The 25,143-nt window shown below is 54.7% G+C and overlaps 3 protein-coding genes across 4 annotated transcripts in view; 1 reads left to right on the top strand and 2 right to left on the bottom strand.

The window, feature by feature from the left end:
• Nucleotides 1-1,157: 1,157 nt before the first annotated feature.
• Nucleotides 1,158-9,764, bottom strand: coil (coilin p80). Its single transcript, XM_030088635.1, has 7 exons — nucleotides 9,478-9,764; nucleotides 4,545-5,325; nucleotides 4,299-4,379; nucleotides 4,155-4,202; nucleotides 3,960-4,029; nucleotides 2,374-2,462; nucleotides 1,158-1,342 (listed from the first exon to the last, which is right to left on the bottom strand). The coding sequence occupies exons 1-7, from the start codon at nucleotides 9,726-9,728 to the stop codon at nucleotides 1,295-1,297; spliced, it is 1,368 nt and encodes a 455-aa protein (XP_029944495.1). The 5' UTR covers nucleotides 9,729-9,764; the 3' UTR covers nucleotides 1,158-1,294.
• Nucleotides 9,765-10,478: 714 nt separating this feature from the next.
• On the top strand, nucleotides 10,479-18,785 carry scpep1 (serine carboxypeptidase 1). Its single transcript, XM_030088636.1, has 13 exons — nucleotides 10,479-10,637; nucleotides 11,864-12,003; nucleotides 12,307-12,396; nucleotides 12,910-13,065; nucleotides 13,550-13,624; nucleotides 14,039-14,111; nucleotides 14,251-14,288; nucleotides 14,796-14,924; nucleotides 15,616-15,697; nucleotides 15,989-16,102; nucleotides 16,183-16,320; nucleotides 16,400-16,563; nucleotides 18,581-18,785. Exons 1-13 carry the CDS (start codon nucleotides 10,580-10,582, stop codon nucleotides 18,641-18,643), a joined length of 1,320 nt encoding a protein of 439 aa, XP_029944496.1. The 5' UTR covers nucleotides 10,479-10,579; the 3' UTR covers nucleotides 18,644-18,785.
• Nucleotides 18,786-20,728: 1,943 nt separating this feature from the next.
• Nucleotides 20,729-25,143, bottom strand: part of engase (endo-beta-N-acetylglucosaminidase) — an 8,300-nt gene continuing 3,885 nt past the window's right edge. Inside the window, exons 7-15 of one of the 2 annotated variants that reach the window (XR_003931299.1) lie at nucleotides 25,116-25,143; nucleotides 24,592-24,698; nucleotides 23,562-23,673; nucleotides 22,968-23,155; nucleotides 22,737-22,879; nucleotides 22,294-22,393; nucleotides 22,096-22,207; nucleotides 21,411-22,002; nucleotides 20,729-20,976 (exon numbers count right to left, since the gene is read on the bottom strand). The exon at nucleotides 25,116-25,143 is cut by the window's right edge and continues 144 nt beyond it. Coding sequence is in view for 1 of the 2 variants with exons in the window: in XM_030088634.1 (XP_029944494.1) it covers nucleotides 21,601-22,002; nucleotides 22,096-22,207; nucleotides 22,294-22,393; nucleotides 22,737-22,879; nucleotides 22,968-23,155; nucleotides 23,562-23,673; nucleotides 24,592-24,698; nucleotides 25,116-25,143 (1,192 nt within the window). In the remaining variant the exon portion in view is untranslated. Of the gene's footprint in view, nucleotides 22,003-22,095; nucleotides 22,208-22,293; nucleotides 22,394-22,736; nucleotides 22,880-22,967; nucleotides 23,156-23,561; nucleotides 23,674-24,591; nucleotides 24,699-25,115 lie in introns of both variants that reach the window. The other variant, XM_030088634.1, reaches the window with a different exon arrangement.

Raw genomic sequence — 25,143 nt, 5'->3', positions numbered from 1 at the left:
AGACAGGGACACAGGGACACAAAGACAGGGAGACAGACAGACAGACCCAGGCCTGCAGCGTGCTGAACACGCAGCTGTTGCGGGTGAAGGCAGCGGGCGGTGCGGGCGGTGCGGGCGGTGCGGGCGGAGCCGTCTCCAGCGTCTCACCTCCTCTCCTTGGCCGAAGCGCAGCGCCAGGTCCTGCAGGTGCTCCACCCGGATGAAGCCGTCCGCGTCCTGGTCGCACACGTCGAACACCTCCTTCAGCCTCTTGACGAACTGCAGGATGTGGTCCCGGTCCGGAGAGCCGCGGTCCCGGTCCGGAGAGCCCAGGCCCTCCATCAGGGACGTTTTAACCCAGCGCTCACGCGCACACCGCCGCGACGCACGTCTCCATCACACCGCCGACAGCAGGACGGCGAACGCTGCCGGAAAACACCGAGCGCTGCCGACCCGGCACGAGGCACTGCGTCACGCCGCAGGAGCGCATCAAAAATCCAGGTGAGCTCCGCCCCCACGATGACGTCAGCGCGCACGGCATCTGTCGTAATCCCAAATCAGTAAGGTGTTGAAATCAAAATGAAGAAATCCCAGAGAATCAGTGTATTAGAACTAAAAAGATAAAACATTCAAAGAGGAAAAAAATACTAAAAATAAAATGAAAAAAATGTTGAAATCAAAAAGAAACTAAATTCCAGACAAATCAAGTATTAACATTAAAAAGAAAAAAATCACGGGGAAATAAAGCACTGAAATAAAGTAAAAATAAAAATCCCACAGAAATTCCTGAACACCTCACCCATCCATCCAGCCCACAAACATTCAAATAATGAAACAAGGGATTCTCTCCTCAACGGACAGTTTTATCAACTAAAATAAAATCATTTGAAAATAAAGCCGCTGCTGTTCTGTAGACGAGGCTGGATGTTTTATTGTGATCTCCAGTGAGTCGTTTTCATCAGTGACGTTTCTGGAAGCCCTGCACGGTGAGGAAGTTTCTGTCCTGGTCCCTGGTCCCTGGTCCCCGGCGTCCTCAGTGTGTCCCTGCAGTGTTTCATTCCTCACATCGGCGTACATTTCTGATGTTCATTCTAGTTCAATATATTTTACATTGATTTTCAGGAGAGGACATGATGGACTGACCTGCTAAATCAGAATAAGGACCATTTAAATTAGAAAAAACACTTTATTGTGAAAGGAAACTCGTCACTGTACAAACAGATGAACCCAGAGTATTAAAACAGCTGCAAGTAAAAAACTCAACTATTGTGAGTGGATGAGGTGACAGGAGGAAGATCTTCCAGAAGACGGAGGACTAGACGACCAGCCTGGGCTCAATCAGAGTGTCCCACAGCTCCGTCACCTGCAGGAGGACATGATCCCGTCACACCAGCAGCATGAAGCACCTCACACACACCTGAGCCTGAAGCTGAGGATCAGTGACGGCTGCTGCTGCTAACACTCAGTAACACACACCGGTTCAGCTAGCGGGAACAGGACCTCATGGTCCCCCTGTTCCAGGTTCTGATTCTGGGTCTAAACAGTCCCTCTGTTTGTGAAGACTTTCCTTCCTCTGAACAAACGGACCAAAGGTGTTCTGTAACAGTCTGTCTTCCCCGATCTGGTCTGAAGCAGGGCTGACTACAGCCAGAAGCTCCACCAGGCCCGATAAGGCCCCATGAGGCCCCATGAGGCCCCATGAGGCCCTATAAGGCCCCATGAGGCCCCATGAGGCCCTATAACGCCCCATGAGGCCCTATAAAGCCCCACGAGGCTCCACGAGGCCCTATAAGGCCCTACGAAGCTCCATGAGGCTCCACAGCTCCTGTGCAGCGGCTCCCTGGGGCTTCATGTAAATGCTTGAAGAAACATGTGTCACAGGGTCGCCAGCTCAAATCCACCATTTCAATAAGAACAACAGTCAGTAACTCTGTGAACTTGATTTTCAGTGCAGCGGATCAGGTTTTCCACCGGTCCCTCCAGTCCAGCATCTCTATTTTATTCAAGTCTGAAAACGGATCCTGGATTAAAGAAGCTCCTCAGAATGAAAACCGGCAGCGTCGGTTCTTGATACCTGCTCTCACAGCCAGCAGAGAGTATGGATGAAAGATCTCCAACTGGGAACAGAGCAGTTTCCCGTCCTTTCAGAATAAAACCATGAGAAGAGCTGGTTGGGTGAAAGACCCTCAGAGTGTCTGAACCGACTCCAGTGAGTTCAACATGGCCGCTGTTTGCAGCTACAGATGTAAAATTCATAGATCCAACGTCCGCTGCAGTGCTGCTCAATATTCTCTGGAGCTGTGAGGCCGACAGACACTGGGACACTGCCGCCTACAGGACGGCGGTGGTATTACCTGCACTGAGCTGACCGAACACAGGAAGAGCAGGTTTTACCCGAGATCCTCTGGACACGGCGTACTCCACGCGCTCCGAGCCGTCCGGGTTCACGTAGACCAGGTCAAACTTCCCAGGCTCTGAGGGACCTGCAGGAGGAGGAGCCACAGGAAGAGCTCAGGTCTAAACCAATCAGGAGGGGGAGGAGCCACAAGAAGAGCTCAGGTCTAAACCAATCAGGAGGGGGAGGAGCCACAAGAAGAGCTCAGGTCTAAACCAATCAGGAGGGGGAGGAGCCACAGGAAGAGCTCAGGTCTAAACCAATCAGGAGGGGGAGGAGCCACAGGAAGAGCTCAGGTCTAAACCGATCCGGGGGGGGCACAGGAAGAGCTCAGGTCTAAACCGATCGGGGGGGGGGGCACAGGAAGAGCTCAGGTCCAGTGCAGAGGAGCTCAGACTCGTTCCACTGCAGGCGCGTCTGCGTCCGCAGCAGACGTCGATATTTCAACGAAGCAGAACCGCTCCACACCCTCCACTCTGCTCTGCGCCTTCAGGACCAAAATACATCTTTTGCTCCGTCAAATCGCCGAACGATCAAGCTCCACTGATCAAATCCTACCAAACAGGAAAAAGAATGCCGGCAACATCCAGATTTTCACAATAAAATGGAGCGTATGCTTACGTTTACTATAGTTTAATTGATGGCAAAATAAAAGTTCAGTCATACATTTGTAGATAATGTGTAATGTTCTGCAGTAACCCTGAATAAACTATTGTCAAACTCCTCTTTGTCTACCCCATACGCTTAGGTTTTGTTTTATTTTGAAAGCCGTCAAAGGGCTCACTTCCTGTCTCATTCACGTCACTGATACTCACAGGCCTGACACTGACTGAGGAGACGCTCGTCTGGAAGCTGAAAGCCAAAAGATGTTTTCTCATCCCTCCTCCAGAGACACCAGCAGACAGGAGACGGGGGGACATTTGGACAGAGGACATGCTTGTGAAGAGTGTTTGTCACTGGACGGGCTGAGGGGACTCTGGCCTGACTGAAGTCGTGCTGCAAAGCTTTAATTTCAGCAGTAAGAGTCCAGAAACTCATCCGGCAAACACCAGAATCCAGCCATCTCATATCTCACACCTGTTCTCCACGGGGCTCCGCGGCTCCGGGGAGCAAGGCAGAGCGGACCGGACCGGACCGGACCGGACCGGACCGGACTAGATCAGACCGGAGCGGACTGTAGCGGACTGGACTAGATCAGACCGGAGCGGACTGGACTGGACTGGACGGGACCGGAGCGGACTGGATCAGACCAGAGCAGACTGGCCTGGACTGGACTGGACTGGACCGGAGTGGACCGGACCGGAGCGGACTAGATCAGACCGGAGCGGACTGGACTGGACTGGACGGGACCGGAGCGGACCGGACCAGGCCGGAATAGATCAGACCGGAGCGGACAGGACAGGACTGGACTGGACTAGACCGGAGCGGACTGGATCAGACCAGAGCAGACTGGCCTGGACTGGACTGTAGCGGACTGTAGCGGACTGTAGCGGACTGTAGCGGACTGTAGCGGACTGTAGCGGACTGTAGCGGACTGGCCCGGTCCTCTTTGCCATGTATGGAGGGTTCAGGGAGGAAGTGTTACTTTGAGAGGCTGCTCGGAGGTCCACTTCAATCTGCCTGGTAACGGGGTCAAAGCTGAGGATCCTCCCCTCCTGAAACACACACACACACACACTAAACAGTTAGCCAAAACTACCCCCCCCCCCCCCCCCCCCCCCCCACACACACACACACACACACACACACACACACACACACACTTCCAGCTGCTCCTCACCTTGTACTGTGATATTTCTGGTGTGTAATTCTCAGTGAGCTCCAACAGCTGCAGACGGAGGAGGACGGTTAGAAACCCAGCAGAAGGTCTCACACACACACACACACACACACACACACACACACACACACACACCCCTCTCACCTTGAAGGCGATGCTCTGGCCGACCTGTGGGGGCGCTGCTAGGAGGGGCATGGAGGTGTAGTCCTGTCTGAGAGCCCCGTTCTACACAAACACATGAACACACAGCTTCCTGTTGACATGAGGGCTGGGTGCACAGGAAGTGTGTGACGCACACAGACACAGACACACACACACACACACACACACACACACACACACACACACACACACACACACACACACACACAGACGCAGACGCAGACGTACCTGGAGGACCACCGGTGTAGTCGGTGCCTCAGGTTCATATGGAGGCTGCTTGGGTCTGGAATCAAAGCGCCCCCCCCTGCTGCCCCCCCTGTGGCCCCTGCTGCCCCCCCTGTGGCCCCCCCTTTCCCCACCTGGCTGCTGCCTGGGTGGGTGTATGACCAGCTGGATCTCCTCCTCCTCCTCCTCCTCCTCCTCCTCCTCCTGCTGCTGCAGGGTCTGGGAGCGCTGGGGGGGGTCTGACGGGGGGGCAGCAGTCTGTGTCTGTAAGGAGTCTGACGACTTCAGAGGCTTCGGTGTTCGGGGGGGGTTTGAGGGGGCTGTGGGGGGTTTAGTCCTGGTGGACTCATCAGAGGACGAGGAGGAGGAGGAGGAGGAGGAGGAGGAGGGGGGGGGCCGGAGTGCTTTGGGGCCAGGACGTCCTGCGGTCCCCTCAGACCTCTGAGACCTCTGAGACCTGAGACTCTGGGGGGTCAGAGCAGCCGGGGGGGGGTTAGGGGTGACAGAGGGGCAGACTCTCTCTGACGTCGTCCTCTTCTTCTTCTTCTTCTTCTCCTTCTTGGAGGTTGTTGCTGGGGACACTCCCGGGGTGTCCTGTTCTCTGCCCCCCCCTGTGCAGTCCTGCTCTTCAGCCTCCCCCCTCCTCTTCCTCTTCTTCTTCTTCCTCACCACACCGCCCAGGTCTTCCTCCTCCACGGCGGACTTCCTCTTCCTGTGCTGGACGCCATCTGAAGCTGGACAGCTGCTGAGGCCGTTCACCGGAGACGCCGGGTCCACCTTCACCCTGGAGCGCACAACACAAACACCGAGCACGAGTCAGCTGAAGGCAGAGCAGGTCCAGTACGACAACACCTCAAACCCGCTACACACACCGACACACACACACAGACTGGACACATGTCTCCTCATGGAAGGACGCGAGTGTGTTTCCTGTTTGGTGCTTGTGGTGATCTGACAGGCTGGAGGTGAGACGGGCAGTTCTTCTACCTCATGGTAGGGGGCGCTCGTTCTTCATGCCTGGACCTGGCAAGGCGCCAGGACCACAGTCCGTCCCTGCCGTCCCTGCCGTCCCTTCAGTCTTCATCATGGAAACATGCGGAGTGTTGTCCAGAAATTCCTCACTGCAGTCTGTGTGAAGGTCTGCTTTGCCATTCTTCACTCAGACTCGTCATTAAAACATGTAAACGCAAGTGAGCCTCGACGCCGAAAAGGCTTTGATCGGGTCTGCTGGACCTACCTCTGCAGATTTGAAGAGAATGGGATTTAGTGAAACTCTTAATTCGGTGCATAAGAGCCCTGTATCACAAGCCAGAGGCCAGAATCAAAATAAATGGTGACCTGACCCATAGTTTTGAGCTCTTCAGAGGAAGTAGGCAGGGCTGCTGTTTAAGCCCCGCCCTCTTTGCCCTGTTTATAAAGCCTCTGGCCCAGTACATACGACAAGCGACTGAACTGAAAGGAGTAACAGTTGCCAAAGAAGAACAAAGGATAGGTCTCTTCGCAGATGATATTTTAGTATACCGTATTTTACGCACTAAGGAGCATGTAAAAGCCTGTAATTTTCTCAAAATCCAACAGAGTGTCTTATAATTCGATGCGCCTTTTTTGTGGGTATTACGGTAATCACCCCGATCACATGAGCAAACAACCCCTGCTTGCTAAGCTGCTAAGCTAGCTAGTTTAAACAGAGCACTGCCATGCGCAGGTCTGTGTATCAAAACCTTATTTTAATGGATTGAAAAGAAAACACGTCTTTTAAAATGTTTTATAACCATTGGGATTTACTTCCCGTGCTAATACGCCGTCCCCTGGACCACTGGAAGGAGGATTTTGTCCACTTTCGTCAGTGCAGCTCTGTCTCCTCTTCACCTCCTGCAGTTGAGCTAAGCTAACTACGATTCTAACAGCTGGGAGCCAGCGGCTGGACGAACGGACACAAAAAAGGTATTTATGAGCTTATCTCACTTTGTAAATGATCGGGATAGGGCGTGGGTCCAAAATCTTCGGAGTATTCTTTTAAGATCTGGTGGGATGTAGTAAATAATCTCAAGCGGGAAGGAGACTGGAAACTGTTGGTTTGGCCCTCGCATTCCCCAAAATTCGGAAGGGGTCAGCTTGATACTACATTTCTAAGATGGGTGGATAAAGGAATCACAGTTGTGTGCACTCTAACTGAAGGGTCAGAGTTTAAGTCAGAAAGTAAAAATTGAATTTAACTTGGAGAACTCAGACCTGTTTAGGTATTTCCAATTAAGACTTTTTTTTAATTCGGATATCAGGATTCATTTATCACAAGAGGGCAGTGAACTGGTCGAAATGGTGAGAGGGGCATACAGAAAATTACCTTCTAAAATTGTATCCAGACTCTATAAATGTCTAACTAACTGCAACATGAATAACTCATTATATGTTAAACAAAAGTGGGAAACTGAATTACAACTTAAAGTGTCAGAGGAAGATTGGCATTCTATTTGCCTTTCACAGCATGCTTCAACCAGCTCCAGACAATGGAGGGAATATGGCTGGAAAAACATAATCAGGTATTTCATAACACCTCACATCAAAAGCAAGCAGTTTAAAAGTGTACAACCGTGCTGGAGACTATGTGGTGATAAGGATGCCAATCATTCTCATGTTTTTTGGACCTGTGCAAATGTTAGACCTTTTTGGGAGAATATTGCAAAGGTAAATGAAGAAATCTTTGGCTACAAGATATCAAACGATCCACGGACTATGTACTTTGGCCTAATACGTGTGGAGGATATCTACCTTTTCAGAGTGATTTTGTTGGCCTGCAAGAAAACCATAAGGAGGAACTGGATGAAAAGTGACATTGTAACGGTGGTTCAGTGGAGAGAAATTACGGATGAAATTTATGGGATGGAAAGAATGACTCATTACTTAAAGGCGCTATCCACGATTTTAATTTAACCAGGACGAGAAAAATGCTTTTTACATCATGTACTACGAAGTCCATGCTACATTTCTGTGAAAAGAAATCACACATTGTTCAGCGTGTTTTGGATATCTGGCCCCGCAAAGCGCTGCCTGAGGATTCAGCGTGACGACCTCTCTGCTCCACTGGCAGCAGCAGCAGGGGGGCGGGGCGGGGCGGGGCGGGGGCGGAGCCAGGCCGTCTGCAGCGTGCACAACACCGGTAAACAGACCAGCATGGAAGCCGAAGGAGCAACAAGCTGCTTTCTGCATTGAACAGGTGACAGGGTGACATCTGGTTTACTGAGACGAAGGGGCCGTTTATTTTGAACAAAAAAGAGTCGAAGTGGCTTCTGCTGTGTTTCCTCCGGAGGGTTGTGCACGCGTACGGGACGTGCATGTAGCGTCGTGCACGCTGAGTGGGAGCAGAGCGGCGGGGGAGGGGGAGGGTTTTCTCAACGTGAGGAACCAGTCAGAGAGCTCGGGGGCGGAGCCAACATTTCAAACTGACGTCAGGGCTCAGAATTGTGCAGAATCACAGAGAGCTCCTTTAAGACTAATGGGCAAATTTGTTTTGTAGTTTACTTTTGTTGTTAAAGTTTGTAAAGAAAGAGTTAAAAAAAAAACAACATCATCTAAACGCTGCCGTTCTGGTCCTCCATCCAGATGTCAACCCTCCTTCCAACATCTTCCACCAAATGTAAACTGTGAGCTTTAAAGTGTGGAGAGAATTTCAGCCCTTCGTGGAGTTTATAATGGGTGTGTATTGGAGAGGCTCTCCATTTCAACCAAAAAAGTTTTTCTCTCATCCCCACGACATTTCTGACCCAATCTTAACAAGTTATACATCAAAATGTAGACAATCTCCTTGTGATTTTCACAATGCTTTCATTTGGCCTCCATCTCAAACGGTTCTCCTTGCAGATGCATTTGTTTGAGGAGAGTGTAGATTTTCTCCCATCCACTCCGATGCGTTTTGGAGAAAGAGTTTTTCAAATCCAAATCTTCTCACGTTTCTACGAACTGATTCCTGCTGTATGGATGATCCTACAGACAGCAACATTTCAGGATAATTCCATGAAAGGCTTCTGACACAGTGAACACAAATATTCAGTTTCATCCCTCAGTTCTGGAGAAACGACATTTCTTCAACCAAACAAACTGGAAGAAAAACTGCTGATTCACTGTCATGGCTGCTGAGGGCAGCTGGTCTCCATGGCAACACACACACCTGCTGAGGGCAGCTGGTCTCCATGGCAACACACACACCTGCTGAGGGCAGCTGGTCTCCATGGCAACACACACACCTGCTGAGGGCAGCTGGTCTCCATGGCAACACACACACCTGCTGAGGGCAGCTGGTCTCCATGGCAACACACACACCTGCTGAGGGCAGCTGGTCTCCATGGCAACACACACACCTGCTGAGGGCAGCTGGTCTCCATGGCAACACACACACCTGCTGTGCTGACTGCTCCCTGAATAGTGAAACTTGATTGGTCCTCTGTTACTCCGACACATACTTTACTGCCATTACAACTTTATTTCTGCTCTCGATTCTGGTTTAGTGATGTCTCTTTCAGCTTTTTTACAACTTTTCACATCCTTTCAACTTGCTGACACCTGTCACGGCTGATCTCAGATCAGAGTTCACAATGAATAAGGAGGTGCGACAGAAACACACACACGACTGGTAGACGACTCTCAGCAGCAGCTGGCAGGCAGAGTGAGAAGTCCTCCAGGATGTTCCGGTCTGACGCTCCAGCACAGAGGAGGACGTCTTTAACGTCTCTGTTTACCATCAGGGTCGAGAGCAGATCCACGGTGGAGGCATCAACACCGAAACGCCCCCCCCCCCCCCCCCCGTCAGTCAGCCTGTCCACCTGCCCGGCTGCCACACAGGAGGAGGGCCACTGAACCCAAACCCGAACCACACGGGGGCAACTGAAGTGACTCTGGGGCAACAGGGGCAGAACCGGGGGCGGAGCGGCGGCAGTCCCACCTGACGCTGTCGTTGTCGCGCACCACGTACACGCTCTCGGTGTGCGGCAGGTAGCAGTCCTGGATGAAGAGGCTGAGGATGCTGCCGCGGCTGAACTGGAACTTGTCCCGGATCAGGCTCTCCAGGTCGGCCACCACCCGGCAGCGGTTCCGGTCCAGCAGCAGCCAGCACAGCCGGCAGCCCGCCGCCGCGGGGGGCGGGTAGTCGAAGCTGAGGCGCAGGCGGATGAGGCTGCTCGCTCCGTCAGCCATCGCTCCGAGCTGCCGCCACACGTGACCCCGGACAGCCGCCGGTCGCTCGCACGTGACCGCACACACGGAAGAAGCACTTCCGGATCACAGTGCTGTCACTTTAAAGGCTCCCGCTTCGTCTTTGTGTGTCGTTGTCTTTAACATTGACGACATTACTTTCATTCACCCCCAGAACGCTGACAGGTGTGACTGACACACCTGGTCTAACGGCACACACACACTGTAAATGTTAAACTCACACTGAAGGCCAGAGTGGCGGCGAACAGCGAGCACTTCATCGTCCCTGCCGTTTATTTTGAAAAGCTGGCTTTCGGCGAAGAGGTGTGTTCCTGTTGGACACTGCCCCCTGTTGGCCTGGAGGTCAACCACAGCACTGAGCTGTAGCGGAGCTGCTTGTTGTGCTTTAAAGATGTGAAAAATGTTTCACTGGCGTTAAAAAGATGGGTTCATAGGTCAAGTTCAGAATCTGAAACATCACACGTTGTTTTTCCCTCAGTGAATATGTAAACAACTCTGAATGAAACGTGAATACACGCAGACGTACACACGCACACAAACACACACGCACGCACACACACTCTCTCTCTCTCTCTCTCTCTCTCTCTCTCTCTCTCTCTCTCTCTCTCTCTCTCTGTGTCTCTCTCTCTCTCTCAGTGTGAGCTAAATGAAGCTTGTCTTGTCTTGGTTCTGGATGACTTCCTCTTCCATCACGTGATTGTGATGTGTGTGTCAGCTGATTGCTGCGGTGGTCATATGATCAAGACTTCCAGTCTGTCCAGAACAGAGACACTCACACACACGCTCACATTTACACTCACACTCACACTCTTTCACACACACTCTCTGAAAGGATGGGTCTGCTCCAGGTGTGCAGTGTGTTGTGTTTCCTCAACTCTCTCATCAGCGCAGGTAAGACTCTTATGTATAGTGTGTGTGTGTGTGTGTGTGTGTGTGTGTGTGTGTGTGTGTGTGTGAACCTGGTTATAAGTGTGTAACGTGCAGTGAATAAACATGTTCCCTACACACATGAACGATGTCTGGTTGACGTATAAAGAGAAAGTGAAAGTAAAGAGTGTGAAGAGTTTAAAGAGTGTAAAGACTAAAGAGTGTGAGGAGTGTGAAGAGTGTGTCACGCTGGTTCACGAGCAGCTCTCAGCTTTACATTGCAGGACTGTAGAATCTAAATGTTTCCTGTGTTTCTGATCAGGTCACTCTGTCACCCTGTTTTCCTGCTGTGATGGTTGGAGCAACTGAGTGGATTTGGTTTATATGGAGTTTGGATTTTTTTTATTTTGTTAATTTTTCTGGCGGTGGGGGGGGGGGGGGGGGGGGGTAGAACCGTGTTTTTAATGTCATAAATCCATAGATCTGGTCAAAGTGGAAAGTATATTATGTTATATAGTAGTATTATGTTACTGACATGAAATAACAGCTGTCTGCCTGTATGGTGGATCAGTGTGTTGATTGTGTGTGGGTAAGTGTGTGGTCAGTGTGTGTGTGTGGTGGATCAGTGTGTGGTGGATCAGTGTGTTGAGTGTGTGTGGGTAAGTGTGTGGTCAGTGTGTGTGTGTGGTGGATCAGTGTGTGGTGGATCAGTGTGTTGAGTGTGTGTGGGTAAGTGTGTGGTCAGTGTGTGTGTGTGGTGGATCAGTGTGTGGTGGATCAGTGTGTTGCTTTGAGGAATGGGTTGAGTGTGTGTGGTGGATCAGTGGAAAGGATTGGCTGAGCTGAGCGAGAGCCAGAGACAGGAAGTGGCTGGTTTCAGTGGGTGGATAATGGGTGTGTGTAGCAGGGCTGTGCTAAAACCGCCATTGTTGTGTATAATCTGTAAATAAGAGTCACAATCTGTGAGCTTTGATTAGAAACGTTCTGGTTCAGTTTTTTATTCAACATTAAATTAACATTTGTCATAAGTTATTTCATTCATTCACAATGTTTGAATTCCATCTGGAGCCTTCATGTCTTCATTCATTCATCCGCTGGCAGCAGGCTGGCTGTGTGTGTGTGGACACACACATTGTGTTTGAGCGCCCAGCCGGCCGGGCGTCCAGGTCTGAGTGTGTGGCTGGATAAACGTGTGTGTGTGTGTGTGTGTGTGTGTGTGTGTGTGTGTGTGTGTGTGTGTGTGTGTGCAGGCCTCAGCAGTCCGCTGGCAGGTCGGGAGGCCTGGAACTACGTGGAGGTGAGGGACGGCGCTCACATGTTCTGGTGGCTGTACTACGCCGACTGCCAGTCTGTCCAGAGCCGGGACCTGCCTCTGGTCCTGTGGCTGCAGGTACGATTCCCTCCCCGTCCAGAACTCAGACCTCCTGGGTTCTCCTGGGTTCATGTTCGTTCTGCTGAGGGTTCTGAGCTGGCAGGAGCGGTCCAGAACCTCCTGCTGTGTGAAGACAGCCAGGACCGTCCCCAGGCAGGACGGGGCCGGAGAGAGGAACCAGGCCGGTCCTCCAGCGCCCCACTTCTGGTTTTTCTGTTATTTTTAGCTTCAGAGGAACCGAGCAGCTCAGTTTGACCTGCTGTTTGAAAAGCAGCGCTCAGACCATCTGATCCAGTCTGACGGGGTCCCATCTGTCCACAGGGCGGTCCGGGAGGGTCCGGGACTGGCTTTGGGAACTTTGAGGAGATCGGACCGCTGACCAGAGACCTGGAGCCCAGGAAGAGCAGCTGGGTGAGCCGGGCTCCTCCTCCGCTGTGCTGTGTCAGCTGATCTGAGACCAGACAGAACCCGGCACTCAGCCGCTCCCAGCAGGTCTCACCAGACGGCCCGCTCTCCAACCAGACCGTCTCTGGTCCGTGGTTCTGGTCCGTGGTTCTGATCCGTGGTTCTGGTCCGTGGTTCTGGTCCGTGGTTCTGATCCGTGGTTCTGGTCCGTGGTTCTGGTCCGTGGTTCTGGTCCGCCGTTAGCCACAGCCGCTCTCACTCCACCTGGCTTCAGTCCCAGACGGTCTCTGTCTGGCCTCAGTGCTTTAGTGACACACTCCATTCTTCTGCTTGGCCTCCTGAGCTGAACTCCTGTCAGCCTGCTGTGTGAGGAGTCTGTACTGCCCCCCAGTGGAGCGGAGGAACAACTGCTGTCATGAGGCCCGCGGCCCCAAAACCAGCCGTCTGCAGGCCGCAGCCAGGTCGCAGAATGACCCTGAGTGTGTGTGTGTGTGTGTGTGTGTGTGTGTGTGTGTCCAGGTCCAGGCTGCCAGTGTGTTGTTTGTAGATAATCCGGTTGGAACCGGCTTCAGCTACGCCCAGAATCCAGAGGCTTTTGCCACGGATGTTTCCACCGTCGCTTCAGACATGTTGGTTCTGCTGCAGAGCTTCTTCACCGAGAGAACCGAGTTCCAGGTACCTGCTGCTCTGCTGCTGCTCCTCCTCCTCTCCTGTTCCTCCTCCTCCTCCTCTCCTCTTCCTCCTCCTCCCCCTCCTCTCCTGTTCCTCCTCCTCCTCCCCCTCCTCTCCTCCTCCTCCCCCTCCTCCTCTCCTCCTCCTCTCCTCTTCCTCCTCCTCCCCCTCCTCTCCTCCTCCTCTCCTCTTCCTCCTCCTCTCCTCCTCCTCCTCTCCTGTTCCTCCTCCTCCTCCCCCTCCTCTCCTCCTCCTCCCCCTCCTCCTCTCCTCCTCCTCTCCTCCTCCTCCTCTCCTGTTCCTCCTCCTCCTCTCCTCCTCCTCTCCTCCTCCTCCTCCTCCCCCTCCTCTCCTCCTCCTCTCCTGTTCCTCCTCCTCCTCTCCTCCTCCTCTCCTCCTGTCCCTCCTGACCATGGACGGTTGTTTTTCTGGACAGTCCGGTCCGTGTCCTCAGACAGTGGACTGACGTGTTCTTCTGTCTGCACAGAGCGTCCCCTTCTACATCTTCTCCGAGTCGTACGGAGGCAAGATGGCGGCCGCCATCTCACTGGAGGTCACCAAGGTCAGTGTCCAGGAAGAGAGAAGTCAGCCACCTGAAGGGAGGCGGGGGACTGTCCTCCGGCGCTCACCCTGCAGTGGAATGGCCGTCTGAGATGGGACATGCAGCGGTCCTCGGAGCATGTAGTCATTCAGCTTTAGAACAGTGAAAAGGTCCTGCTTCTGTGTTCTGGTGTTCCATCAACTGTTTGGAAAAAAGATATCAGAATAACTAAAAACAAAAAGAGGTAACCATTCAGCTGTGAGACGAGCGAGCGAGGAACAGTCCACCAATCAGGATCCATTCAAGATCTATTTACAGTCTGTATTCAGATATGGTCAGGACGTATTCACTCTCTCTCTCTCTCTCTCTCTCTCTCCATCCTCCTCTCTCTCTCCACCCTCCTGTGTCCTCATCCTGGATGTCCTGTGTCCTCAGGCTGTCTCTCAGGGGACTCTGAAGTGTGTCTTTGCGGGCGTGGCCCTGGGAGACTCCTGGATTTCTCCACTGGGTGAGTTAGTGTTGAGAGGTGTCCTCACTCGGTCCTCAGCGGACCTGAGGCGTTCAGAGACACTGTCCTGACCACCCATGGAGTGGAGAAGGGTGGAGGGATGAAGTGTTGACGCGAGACGTTTGCTTTCCGTCCTCAGACTCGGTCATGACGTGGGGACCGTACCTGTACACCACAGTGAGTCAACCCCAGCTCCCCCAGAGACACACAGCTCTGTCCAGCCCTCTCCACGTCAGCCAGGGACGGACGAGCAGCCCGTCCCCTCGAGTCAGGGAGGGACGAGCAGCTCGTCCCCTCGAGTCAGGGACGGACGAGCAGCCCGTCCCCTCGAGTCAGGGAGGGACGAGCAGCCCGTCCCCTCGAGTCAGGGAGGGACGAGCAGCCCGTCCCCTCGAGTCAGGGAGGGACGAGCAGCTCGTCCCCTCGAGTCAGGGAGGGACGAGCACCTCGTCCCCTCGAGTCAGGGAGGGACGAGCACCTCGTCCCCTCGAGTCAGGGAGGGACGAGCAGCCCGTCCCCTCGAGTCCTACCGTGGATAAAACCAGAAAACCTCACAGTCCTCATCAAGCGGACCGAAGGCTGAAAAACCAACAGAACTGAACCAGCTGCTCGTTTTAAGCTCTGTGTGTGTGTGTGTGTGTGTGTGTGTGTGTGTGTGTGTGTGTGTGTGTGTGTGTGTTCCAGTCCCTGCTGGATGATTTCGGCCTGCAGGACGTCAACGCGGCGGCAGCAGCAGTGAAGCAGGCGGTGGAGCAGCAGCAGTTCCTGAAGGCCACCGAGCTGTGGTCCGTGACCGAGACCGTGGTGGAGCAGGTCCGTGGAACAGGTCTACCTAGAACCTAGAGCCTCCAGCAGACCAGCTCTCTGAGAACCAAGCCTTCTCCTGGGACAGTCTGGGACTACAGCTGTTTAAGATGTGATGGTTCCTGGTTATTAAGAGGAGGATTTTAGATTCTATTCTACATTTAACAGGAACCAGAGAAGAGAAGCTCATGTTGTTCTGATGTGTTCTCCTGCTGGTTCTCCTGCTGGTTCTCCTGCTGGTTCTCCTGCTGGTCCTCCTGCTGGTTCTCCTGCTGGTTCTCCTGCTGGTTCTCCTCAGAACTCCTGCTGCAGCATGTTGAACCAGTTGAAGGCTCTTTATCCAGTTGTTGTTCCTGATAACAGGGATTCATTCCAGTAGTCTGCTCTGGAGGAACAGATGATGGATTCATTTCCCAGCCTGGCTCTGAGTCAGCATGCTGGAATAACTTCTGCTTGATCTGAGTTTAGGAGGAGGAAACTACGACTATCCAGGTTTTCATGTCTTTAAGACAAACTTCTAGTCTGACAAGCTGATTGGTGTCGTCTGGTTCTGGATCAGTGGATCTGTTTCATCAGTCCACAGAGTCTTCGTCTGGAGACTTCATTAAACCCACAGAACGTTCCGGGGATTTTAATAAGGATGTTGAGTTTCTTCAAATGTGGAAATGCAGAGTGAAGGTTTCTCTTTGTTCTCCTCTAGAACACTAACGGAGTGAACTTCTACAACATCCTGACCCAGCAGCCTGACGACAGACTCTCTTCTCCAGACGACGACTTTATCTGTGAGACTCTCCTCCTGCTGCTGAGCTCCATCACAGTGAAGAAGGTGTCTGATGACTACTCCTCCTCTTCCTCCTCCTCCTCCTCCCCCTCCTCCTCCCCCCTCCTCTTCCTCCTCCTCTTCCTCCTCCTCCTCTTCCTCCTCCTCCTCCTCCCCCTCCTCCTCCCCCCTCCTCTTCCTCCTCTTCCTCCTCCTCCTCCTCCTCTTCCTCCTCCTCTTCCTCCTCCTCCTCCTCCCCCTCCTCTTCCTCCTCCTCTTCCTCCTCCTCCTCCTCCTCCTCCTCCTCCTCCAGCTCTGCAGACCCGTCGTCACCTCCGACCCCTGTACAGACAGTCTCTGAGTGAGCTCATGAATGGACCAATCAGGAAGAAGCTGGGTATCGTCCCTCAGAACGTCACCTGGGGAGGTTTGTCCTTCATGTGACCTCTGCAACCCCCGGGCCGCCCCCCGGGCCGACCCCGTCCTGAGGCTTGGTGCTGTGTGCAGGCCAGGCGGAGCAGGTGTTCAGCAGCATGTCGGGGGACTTCATGAGGCCGGTGGTGGACGTGGTGGACCGGCTGCTGGCCGCCGGCGTCAACGTGACGGTCTACAACGGACAGCTGGACCTGATCGTGGACACCCTGGGTCAGTGAGACGCTCCTCTGTCCTCCACCATCGCCTGGCTGAGCTCTGTGACGTGACGGCTGCTCCGCCCGCTCCACAGGTCAGGAGCTGTGGGTCAAGCGGCTGAAGTGGGACGGACTTCCTGCCTTTAACCAGCTGCGGTGGACGGCGCTGGACGACCCCGCCTCCCCGGGCGTGACTGGAGCTTTCTACAAGACCTACAAAAACTTCGCTTTCTACTGGATCCTGAAAGCCGGCCACATGGTGAGAGAGCGCTACGCCCACACTACACCCAGCAGACACAACGCTACAACACTACACCCACCAGAAGGTCGAGGAAAGACAGGCCGGGTTCTGGCGTTCTCTGGCCCGGATCCACCATATGATCATCAGGGCCAGGGCCCTCAGGCTCAGAGGCGCCCTCTGCTGGCAGTAATGTTTTTTGCAGCAACTTTATGCACATTAGAAGAAGGAAGTCTTTTGTGCTTAGTCACTGTGGGAAAGCGAATGAACGACATTGCACAAGAAATGCTTGTATATACATTATATGACCGAAAGTATTTGCTCACCTATCCAAACGATCAGGATCAGGTGCTCAGATCACCTGACCTGGCCACAGGTGTATCAGGTCAAGCACCTCGACATGCAGACTGTTTTTGGGCCGCTGTCAGGAGCTCAGTGATCCAGCGTGGAGCTGCTATAGGACGCCACCTGTTCAGCCAATCCAGTGGTGACATTTCCTCCTCCTGAGTATTCCACACTCATACGCAGAGTGCAAAGAGGTCGCCGACCTTCAGCACAGAGTTCCAAACTTCATGTGGCCTTCAGATGAGCCCAGGTCCAGAACGCAGAGAGCTTCATGGAGTCCAAGCCACACATCACCAAGTACAGGATGCAGAGGTGTAACGCCCGCCGCCACCGGACTATAGAACAGTGGAGACGTTCTCTGGAGGGATGAATCACGCTTTTCCATCTGGCAATCTGATGGACGAGTCTGGGTTTGGAGGTTTCCAGGGGAACGGTACCTTTCAGACCGCATTGTGCCAAGTGAGGAGGGATCATGGTGCGGGCTTGGCTCCTGAGTTCCAGAGAAGGGAACTTTGAATGCTTCAGGATAGCAAATCATTGTGGACAGGTCCATGCTCCCTACCTGGTGGGAACAGTTTGGAGCGGCCCCTGTGAGCCTCCGTGCCCAGGGGCCCCTGGGATTACTAATCCGGCCCCGGGAGTTCTCATGTACCGACTGAGGAATGTAACTCCGTCTCCATGACGACCGTCCTCAGAAGACAAAGACCTGATCAGGGATGAGGTGAGAGCAGAGCGGCTTCAGCTTCAGTTTCATCCCTCCCTTCGGCTGAAGCCTTTGGCCTCAGCCTCAGCTGTGGGGTCAGCATTCAGTCTGAACACACTGAGCTTCTGCACAGAAACTCTTTTCCTCTCAAATCAAGCAGAAAATCTTCTGTTGAGTTTGTGGAACAAACATGTTTCAGGGAGGAGGTTCAGGGACAAGCTTCAGAGGATTCTAACATGCTGCTGGTTTCAGGACTGGAACCGGTCTGAACTCCTGCTCTAATCCATCCTCATCACATAAACCAAAGCCTTCCATTGAAAATGTCCTTGTTTGTGTGTTTATGAATTATATTTTAGCCCTTAATTTATTTTATACAAAATATGATCTGAATAAAAAGTGAATGAATGTGAGGCCGAGCTTCATCCTGCAGTCCAGGGACGAGGTCTGCGTCTCGTCCAGGGGGGACCGCTGGAAACCAGGATCTGTGTAGACTTGTGGACACATTTCAAACTCCATTCTAAAATATAATGCTTCAGACTTGATGTGTAGTGATGAGAACGACCCACACTGGTCTGAAGCAGCACTGCAGCATGATGCTACCACCGCCGTGCTTCACCACGCTGCTGCTGGGACGAGCCGGCAGCGCCGTCCTGCTGCTCCACCATGTCCCGGTCATGTCTTCATCACTGTGCTGCGGTCCAACCTGAGAATCAGCTGATGTCGACACAGGTCTCCCTTACTGTCACTCAGACACGACCTTCAATACAAAACCAAGGCAGTCAGGAATCTGCAGGACGTCCTTTACTGTCTGGAGGGACGTGTCCTGTCAGGAGGCCTGCTGAGCCTCAAGCAGCTCAGTCAGCAACACACCCGTCATCTTCACCCGCTCAACTGATCACAAATACATTCAACCCTGCAACAAAACAACGTGAGCCTGAAGGCTGTCTTGAGGTTTGTGGAAAGCTGAACTCTGTCCTGTGTCTCTCTCAGATCCCGGCGGACCAGGGCCCCATGGCTCTGCAGATGCTGAAGATGATCACACAGCAGGTTTGAAACTGCAAACTCCACTCTGACAATCACCCACGATCACAGCAATCCTTCATTCTGCACACAAACCAAATGCCAATGTCTCTTTTCTTTGATTGTAAGAGCAGGTTTGTAAATTTCGTCCAATAAAGACGTGTCTTCATTTCTACCGGCTGTGTCAGTGTCAGTGATGTGAGAGGAACTGAATTTAAAGTCCTTTATTTGTCCCACAGGGGCACATTGCAAAAAGACCTGAAACAGAGGTGTAGGAAAAAGAGAGGAGCTTCACCTTCAGATTCCCAGACCCAGCAGAGGGTCCCTGCAGATTGAGATATAAAACACAGGTTGAGAGTGAAAAGTGCTTCAGCTGGAGTTCTTCACCACAGTTTAGACATGTCTTCCACATTCAGGTTGGCCATAAACTCAAGGCACTGTGCAGAAGACACTTGATAACAGTTAGACTTGAACAGCCTGATCAGAGGAGCTGCCTCATGACCGTCTCAGAGTCTCTTTCAAACTAACGCTTGGAGGCTTTTCAGTGTTCTGTGCTTCAAACGAACTGTGTTCCCTCCATGTACATCACACAGCAAGATCTAACAGTCAGTGTGTCTGATATGGAGAAGTGGTTCCTAGCCTGGAGTCTCATTCCTGGACTGAAACTGGGCTTTGATGAACCTGACACAACCTGACCCCAGACCTCAATACCGGACCCCCCCATGGCTGAGAACCATGTGCGACACCTGTTCATTTCCCTAATCCTAACCAGAGGGCCCAATGATACCCTCCATGCCTAAACCTAATGAGACCCCATGCGTCCATCCATCCTCCATCCATCCATCCATCCATCCATCCATCTTCAACCGCTTATCCGGGGCCGGGTCTTGGGGGCAGCAGTCTCAGCAGAGATGCCCAGACTTCCTGTCCCCAGACTCTTCCTCCAGCTCCTCTGGGAGGATCCCAAGGCGTTCCCAGGCCAGCCCAGAGACATAGTCTCTCCAGAGTGTCTTGGGTCTTCCCCGGGGTCTCCTCCCGGTGGGACATGCCCAGAACACCTCCCCAGGGAGGCGTCCAGGAGGCATCCTAACCAGATGCTGAGCCTACTCACTGCTCCTCTGGATGTGGAGGAGTAGCGGCTCTACTCCCAGCTCCTCCCCCTGTCTCTAAGGGAGTCCAGCCCCCCTACGGAGGAAGATCATTTCAGCCGCTTGTATCCTCTGCTCGAACATGGTGTTCGTTATGGACAAACTGTGACTAGCACAGACGTCCAATAGCAGAACACCACTCAGGTTCATATCAAGGAGGACGTGCATCCCAACCACCCCCCTCCAGGTCTCACTGTCGCTGCCCACGTGAGCGTTGAAGTCCCCCAGTAGAACCATGGAGTCCCCAGTCGGCGCACTGTCCAGCACCCCTCCCAGGGACTCCAGGAAGGCTGGGTACTCTGACTGCTGTTCAGCCCGTAAGCCGAGACCACAGTGAGGCACCTGTCCCCGACCCGGAGGACCAGGGACCAGACCCTCTGGTTCACTGGGGAGAACTCCAGCACCTGGCGCTGAGCTGTGGGGCTATAAGCAGACCCAGTCCAGCCCGCCGCCTCTCACCGCGGCAACGCCAGAGCAGTGAACACAGCCCTTCTCCAGGGGAGGGTTCCAGAGCCCCGGCTGTGTGGAGGTGAGCCCGACTATATCTAGCCGGTACCTAGCCGGGCTCCCCCCCCCCAACGAGGTGACAGTCCATGTCCCTAGAGCCGGTCTCTGTCCAGGGATCGGGTCGCCGGGCACCCTGCCGTCAGCTGCTACCCAATCCACACTGCACCCGGCCCCTACGGTTCCCTCGGTGGGTGGTGGGTCCGCCTAATGATAACCCCCCATGTCTAAACTTAATGACCCCCCCATGTCTAAATCTAATGACCCCCCATATCTAACCCAAGGAAAGAGTGAACAGCCGCTGTGGCAGTGAGGTGGTTCCCCTCCAGCCTTGGTTCTGAAGTAAAAAGATGAGATGAAGACAGAAGGACAGTCAGACTAAGGACGGATCACTTCCTTTCAGATGAACCAGAGATAGAGATACAGAGATAAATCAGAGTAACTTCATGACGTTACTCCACAAAACTGACCTTCAGCTTTTATTAAATCAATAAATGAACGTGAAAACGACTGCAGCAGACTGTGTGCAGCATGTTGACGACGTGCAGATGTTTGTCGTTTACAGATTTGTGACGTCCAGCAGAGCTACTTCATGAGTCTGGATTCAGAGAGAGTCGAGTTCTTCAGAGAAGGTCAAGAAATGATTCATTCAGGCTGAATATGGCCAGCAGCTTCCTGGACCTGGTGGTCTGAGGGTCTGTCGTGGTCCTGGACCTGGTGGTCTGAGGGTCTGTCGTGGTCCTGGACCTGGTGGTCTGAGGGTCTGTTGTGGTCCTGGACTCTGGTGGTCTGAGGGTCTGTTGTGTTCCTGGACCTGGTGGTCTGAGGGTCTGTCGTGGTCCTGGACCTGGTGGTCTGAGGGTCTGTTGTGGTCCTGGACTCTGGTGGTCTGAGGGTCTGTTGTGTTCCTGGACTCTGGTGGTCTGAGGGTCTGTCGTGGTCCTGGACCTGGTGGTCTGAGGGTCTGTCGTGGTCCTGGACTCTGGTGGTCTGAGGGTCTGTCGTGGTCCTGGACCTGGTGGTCTGAGGGTCTGTCGTGGTCCTGGACCTGGTGGTCTGAGGGTCTGTTGTGTTCCTGGACTCTGGTGGTCTGAGGGTCTGTCGTGGTCCTGGACCTGGTGGTCTGAGGGTCTGTCGTGGTCCTGGACTCTGGTGGCCCCGGAGCCAATGTGCTCCACTGAGCTGCTGGTGCTCTTGTCTTTGATTGGCATGAAGTGTGTTAGTGGGCGTGTCCTCGGTCCTGGCTCCGCCCTCACAGCGAGTGAGTCCAGTGGGGGGAGGCCTGCGGCAGGCAGCCCCGCCCCCCAGAAGCAGACCGGGTCCCGCGTTCAGCTGGCCTCACTGGACGGCGGCGTCAGTGTAGCTCAGGCTCCTCCTGCCCCACTGGCTCTCCGGGACCAGGAAGCCCTCCCGGACCACCGGCTGCACCACCAGCTCCAGCAGCCCCGGGGGCTCCGGGACCGCCAGCTCCGTCACCCTGAACAGGGTGGAGTAGGCCCGGCCCACCGGGGCCAGCCGGCCCGGGGGGGTCCGGGGGTCCGGGCCCCGCAGCCGCCTCCAGTGCACCCTGAAGTGACGCACCGCCCGGAGCGGGTAGTCCCAGCGCAGGGTGGCGTTCAGGAGCAGGCAGGAGTGGGCGGAGTCAGGGGAGGACCCCACGCCACGCAGCCACACCACCTCGTCAATACACACTCCCTGAACCCGGTCAGGGGGCGGCTGCAGGCCGGCCGCATCCAGCACCTGACACACACACACACACACACACACACACACACAGGGTTTAGAGCGCTGTGTCCTGGACCCGGGTCCGCGGCGCCGCCCCCCCGCTCTCACCATCAGCTCTCCCACCCGGCAGCTGAAAGGCAGGTCTCCAGGCTCGCCGTCTCGGCTGATTTTCACACACACCTCCCTCAGCACGCAGCCGCGGACCTCCAGCTGCGAACATCTGGCAGCGTCACGCCGAAGAGAGCAGAAGAGAGCAGAGTCAACCCCCTCCGCCTCACCACCCCCCCAGCTGTCTCAGCGCCTGACCTGAGAGTCCAGCCAGATGTGTTCCAGCTGCCACACAGCTGAGACAGCTGCTGCACCACCTGGTGGCCATCGTCCAGCACTGCAGGCGACACCTGAGAGACTACACACACACACACACACACGCACACACACACACACACACACACGCACCTTGTTCTTGACATGTGAACTTTGACCCCTGCCACTTGACACTAGGCTCAGTTCACATGGTCCCTTCTGGATCTGAGTGAACAGCTTGTCCCTGAGAAATCACACTGTCAGGGGATCAATCCCATCATGCTTTGTGACATGATGACATGAGCCTACACCCAGGAAGTCCTGAAGACGGCCTCTCGCTGGGTTTCGCTGGATGAGGGTGGATTAAACGTTCTGTTCTGAGCAGGGTTCTACAGGAGCCCGGCTGAGGACCGGGTTCCTCATTAGGTCCTAGAGAACGGCCTCACGTGGGACTTCCTGGACGCTGATGTGGGTGCAGCGACTGGCGTCCGTGGTCTGAAGCTCCAGAGACACGGAGATCCCCGCAGACGCCTTGAAGACCAGGGTGACTAAGGTTGTGGACGCCAGAGGGACGTGGAGGGACAAGATCCTGAGGGACACACACACACACACACACAGAGGGAAGCGCGAGCAGGGGGCGGAGCGGTGGCCGGGCGGAGGTGCGACGGAGCACACACCTGGCACACAGCGGGGCGCCGTGCGCCGCAGGAAGCAGTCCCTCCAGCAGCAGCGAGCTGCCGCCGTTCCAGGCGTCCTCCGGACAGCCGCTGCTGCTCAGCCAGCCGCCGCCCGCCACCGCCGCCCGGTAGTACAGCGGCTGCTGCTCCTGCGCCGCCAGGTTGAACCAGCTGGTGGCCGCTTCAGGCTGCACACACACACACACACACACAGACACAGACACACACACACACACACACACACAGACACACACACACACACACACACACACACACACACACACACACACACACACACAGACACAGACACACACACACACACACACACACACGCATTAGACCAACTGTACGGTGATCTACAGCCTCTGCAGATGATGTCACACGGCGCTCTGACAGCATGCGGGACGGATGAAGGAAGATTTATCAATACTGACATTCACACAGTCCCAAGGCATGCTGGGAGGCGGACTGGAGACCCTCAACTGCCTCAATGGGTGAATGAAACTGTCTCTGTGTCTGTCCTGTGATGTATGGAGACCTGTCCAGGTGTCCCTGTCCTCACCTGTCCAGGTGTGAGTGTGAGACAGACAGTACCTGTCCTCTGGAGTAGACCGCCTTCCCGAAGCCCTGGCAGAAGGAGGACAGGAAGGGCAGAGGCGAGGCTGGCCGGTGGAGGGGCAGGTAGGGGGAGAGCAGGTCCCAGAACCTGAAGACCACCGGAACCACGTCACACACAGACCTGCTGCCCCCCCCCCCCCAGACTCCTGCAGCCCCCCCAGACTCCTGCAGCCCCCCCAGACTCCTGCAGCCCCCAGACTCCTGCAGCCCCCCAGACTCCTGCTGCCCCCCCAGACTCCTGCTGCCTCTCCAGACTCCTGCAGCCCCCCCAGACTCCTGCTGCCCCCCCAGACTCCTGCAGCCCCCCAGACTCCTGCAGCCCCCAGACTCCTGCAGCCCCCCAGACTCCTGCTGCCTCTCCAGACTCCTGCAGCCCCCAGACTCCTGCTGCCCCCCCAGACTCCTGATGCCCCCCAAGACTCCTGCTGCCTCTCCAGACTCCTGCAGCCCCCCCCAGACTCCTGCTGCCCCCCCCAGACTCCTGCTGCCCCCCCAGACTCCTGCTGCCTCTCCAGACTCCTGCAGCCCCCCCAGACTCCTGCTGCCCCCCCAGACTCCTGCTGCCCCCCCAGACTCCTGCTGCCTTTCCAGACTCCTGCAGCCCCCCAGACTCCTGCTGCCCCCCCAGACTCCTGCAGCCCCCCCAGACTCCTGCTGCCCCCCCAGACTCCTGCTGCCCCCCCCAGACTCCTGCTGCCCCCCCAGACTCCTGCTGCCTCTCCAGACTCCTGCTGCCCCCCCAGACTCCTGCTGCCTCTCCAGACTCCTGTTGCCCCCCCAGACTCCTGCAGCTCCCCCAGACTCCTGCAGCTCCCCCAGACTCCTGCAGCCCCCCCCAGACTCCTGCTGCCCCCCCAGACTCCTGCTGCCCCCCAGACTCCTGCTGCCCCCCAGACTCCTGCAGCCCCCCCAGACTCCTGCTGCCCCCCCAGACTCCTGCTGCCCCCCAGACTCCTGCAGCCCCCCCAGACTCCTGCTGCCCCCCCAGACTCCTGCCCCCCCTCACCTGTCCTGGTTCTTGCGGAACTGCGTCTTGTCGCTGTGGGCCTCGTACACCCAGCCCGGAGCGAAGATGGCTGTGGAGAAGTTATGCTTCCGAATGAGCTCCAGAGCCTGCAGGGACCACACTGTCAGGGACACACACACACACACACACACACACACACACACACACACACACACACACGCAGTCTTGTATTTCTATCCTTGTGGGGACCGTCCATTGACTCCCATTCATGTCTAGCCCCTAACCCTGACCCTTACCCTAACCCTAACCCACACCACAACAAAGCCTAACCCTAAAGAAATGTTTTTGCACTTTTACTTTTTTCAGTAACAACAACATGGTCAAGAAAACACTGTTTCTCCTACTTAGGACCAGAAAAAGGTCCCACAAGGCACGTCGTTCCACGTTTTGCTATCCTTGTGGGGACATTTGGCCCCGACAAGGATAGAAATACAAGAACACACACACAGACACACACACACACACACACACACACGCATGCACACGTGCAAACGCACACGCACCTTGTTTGTCTCGAACATGCCTCCCACC

Source organism: Salarias fasciatus, chromosome 4, assembly GCF_902148845.1.
Source record: "Salarias fasciatus chromosome 4, fSalaFa1.1, whole genome shotgun sequence".
Classification (NCBI taxonomy): Eukaryota; Metazoa; Chordata; class Actinopteri; order Blenniiformes; family Blenniidae; genus Salarias; species Salarias fasciatus.
The sequence above is the reverse complement of the archived record's forward strand: the minus strand, read 5'-3'. Positions and strand labels throughout refer to the sequence as shown.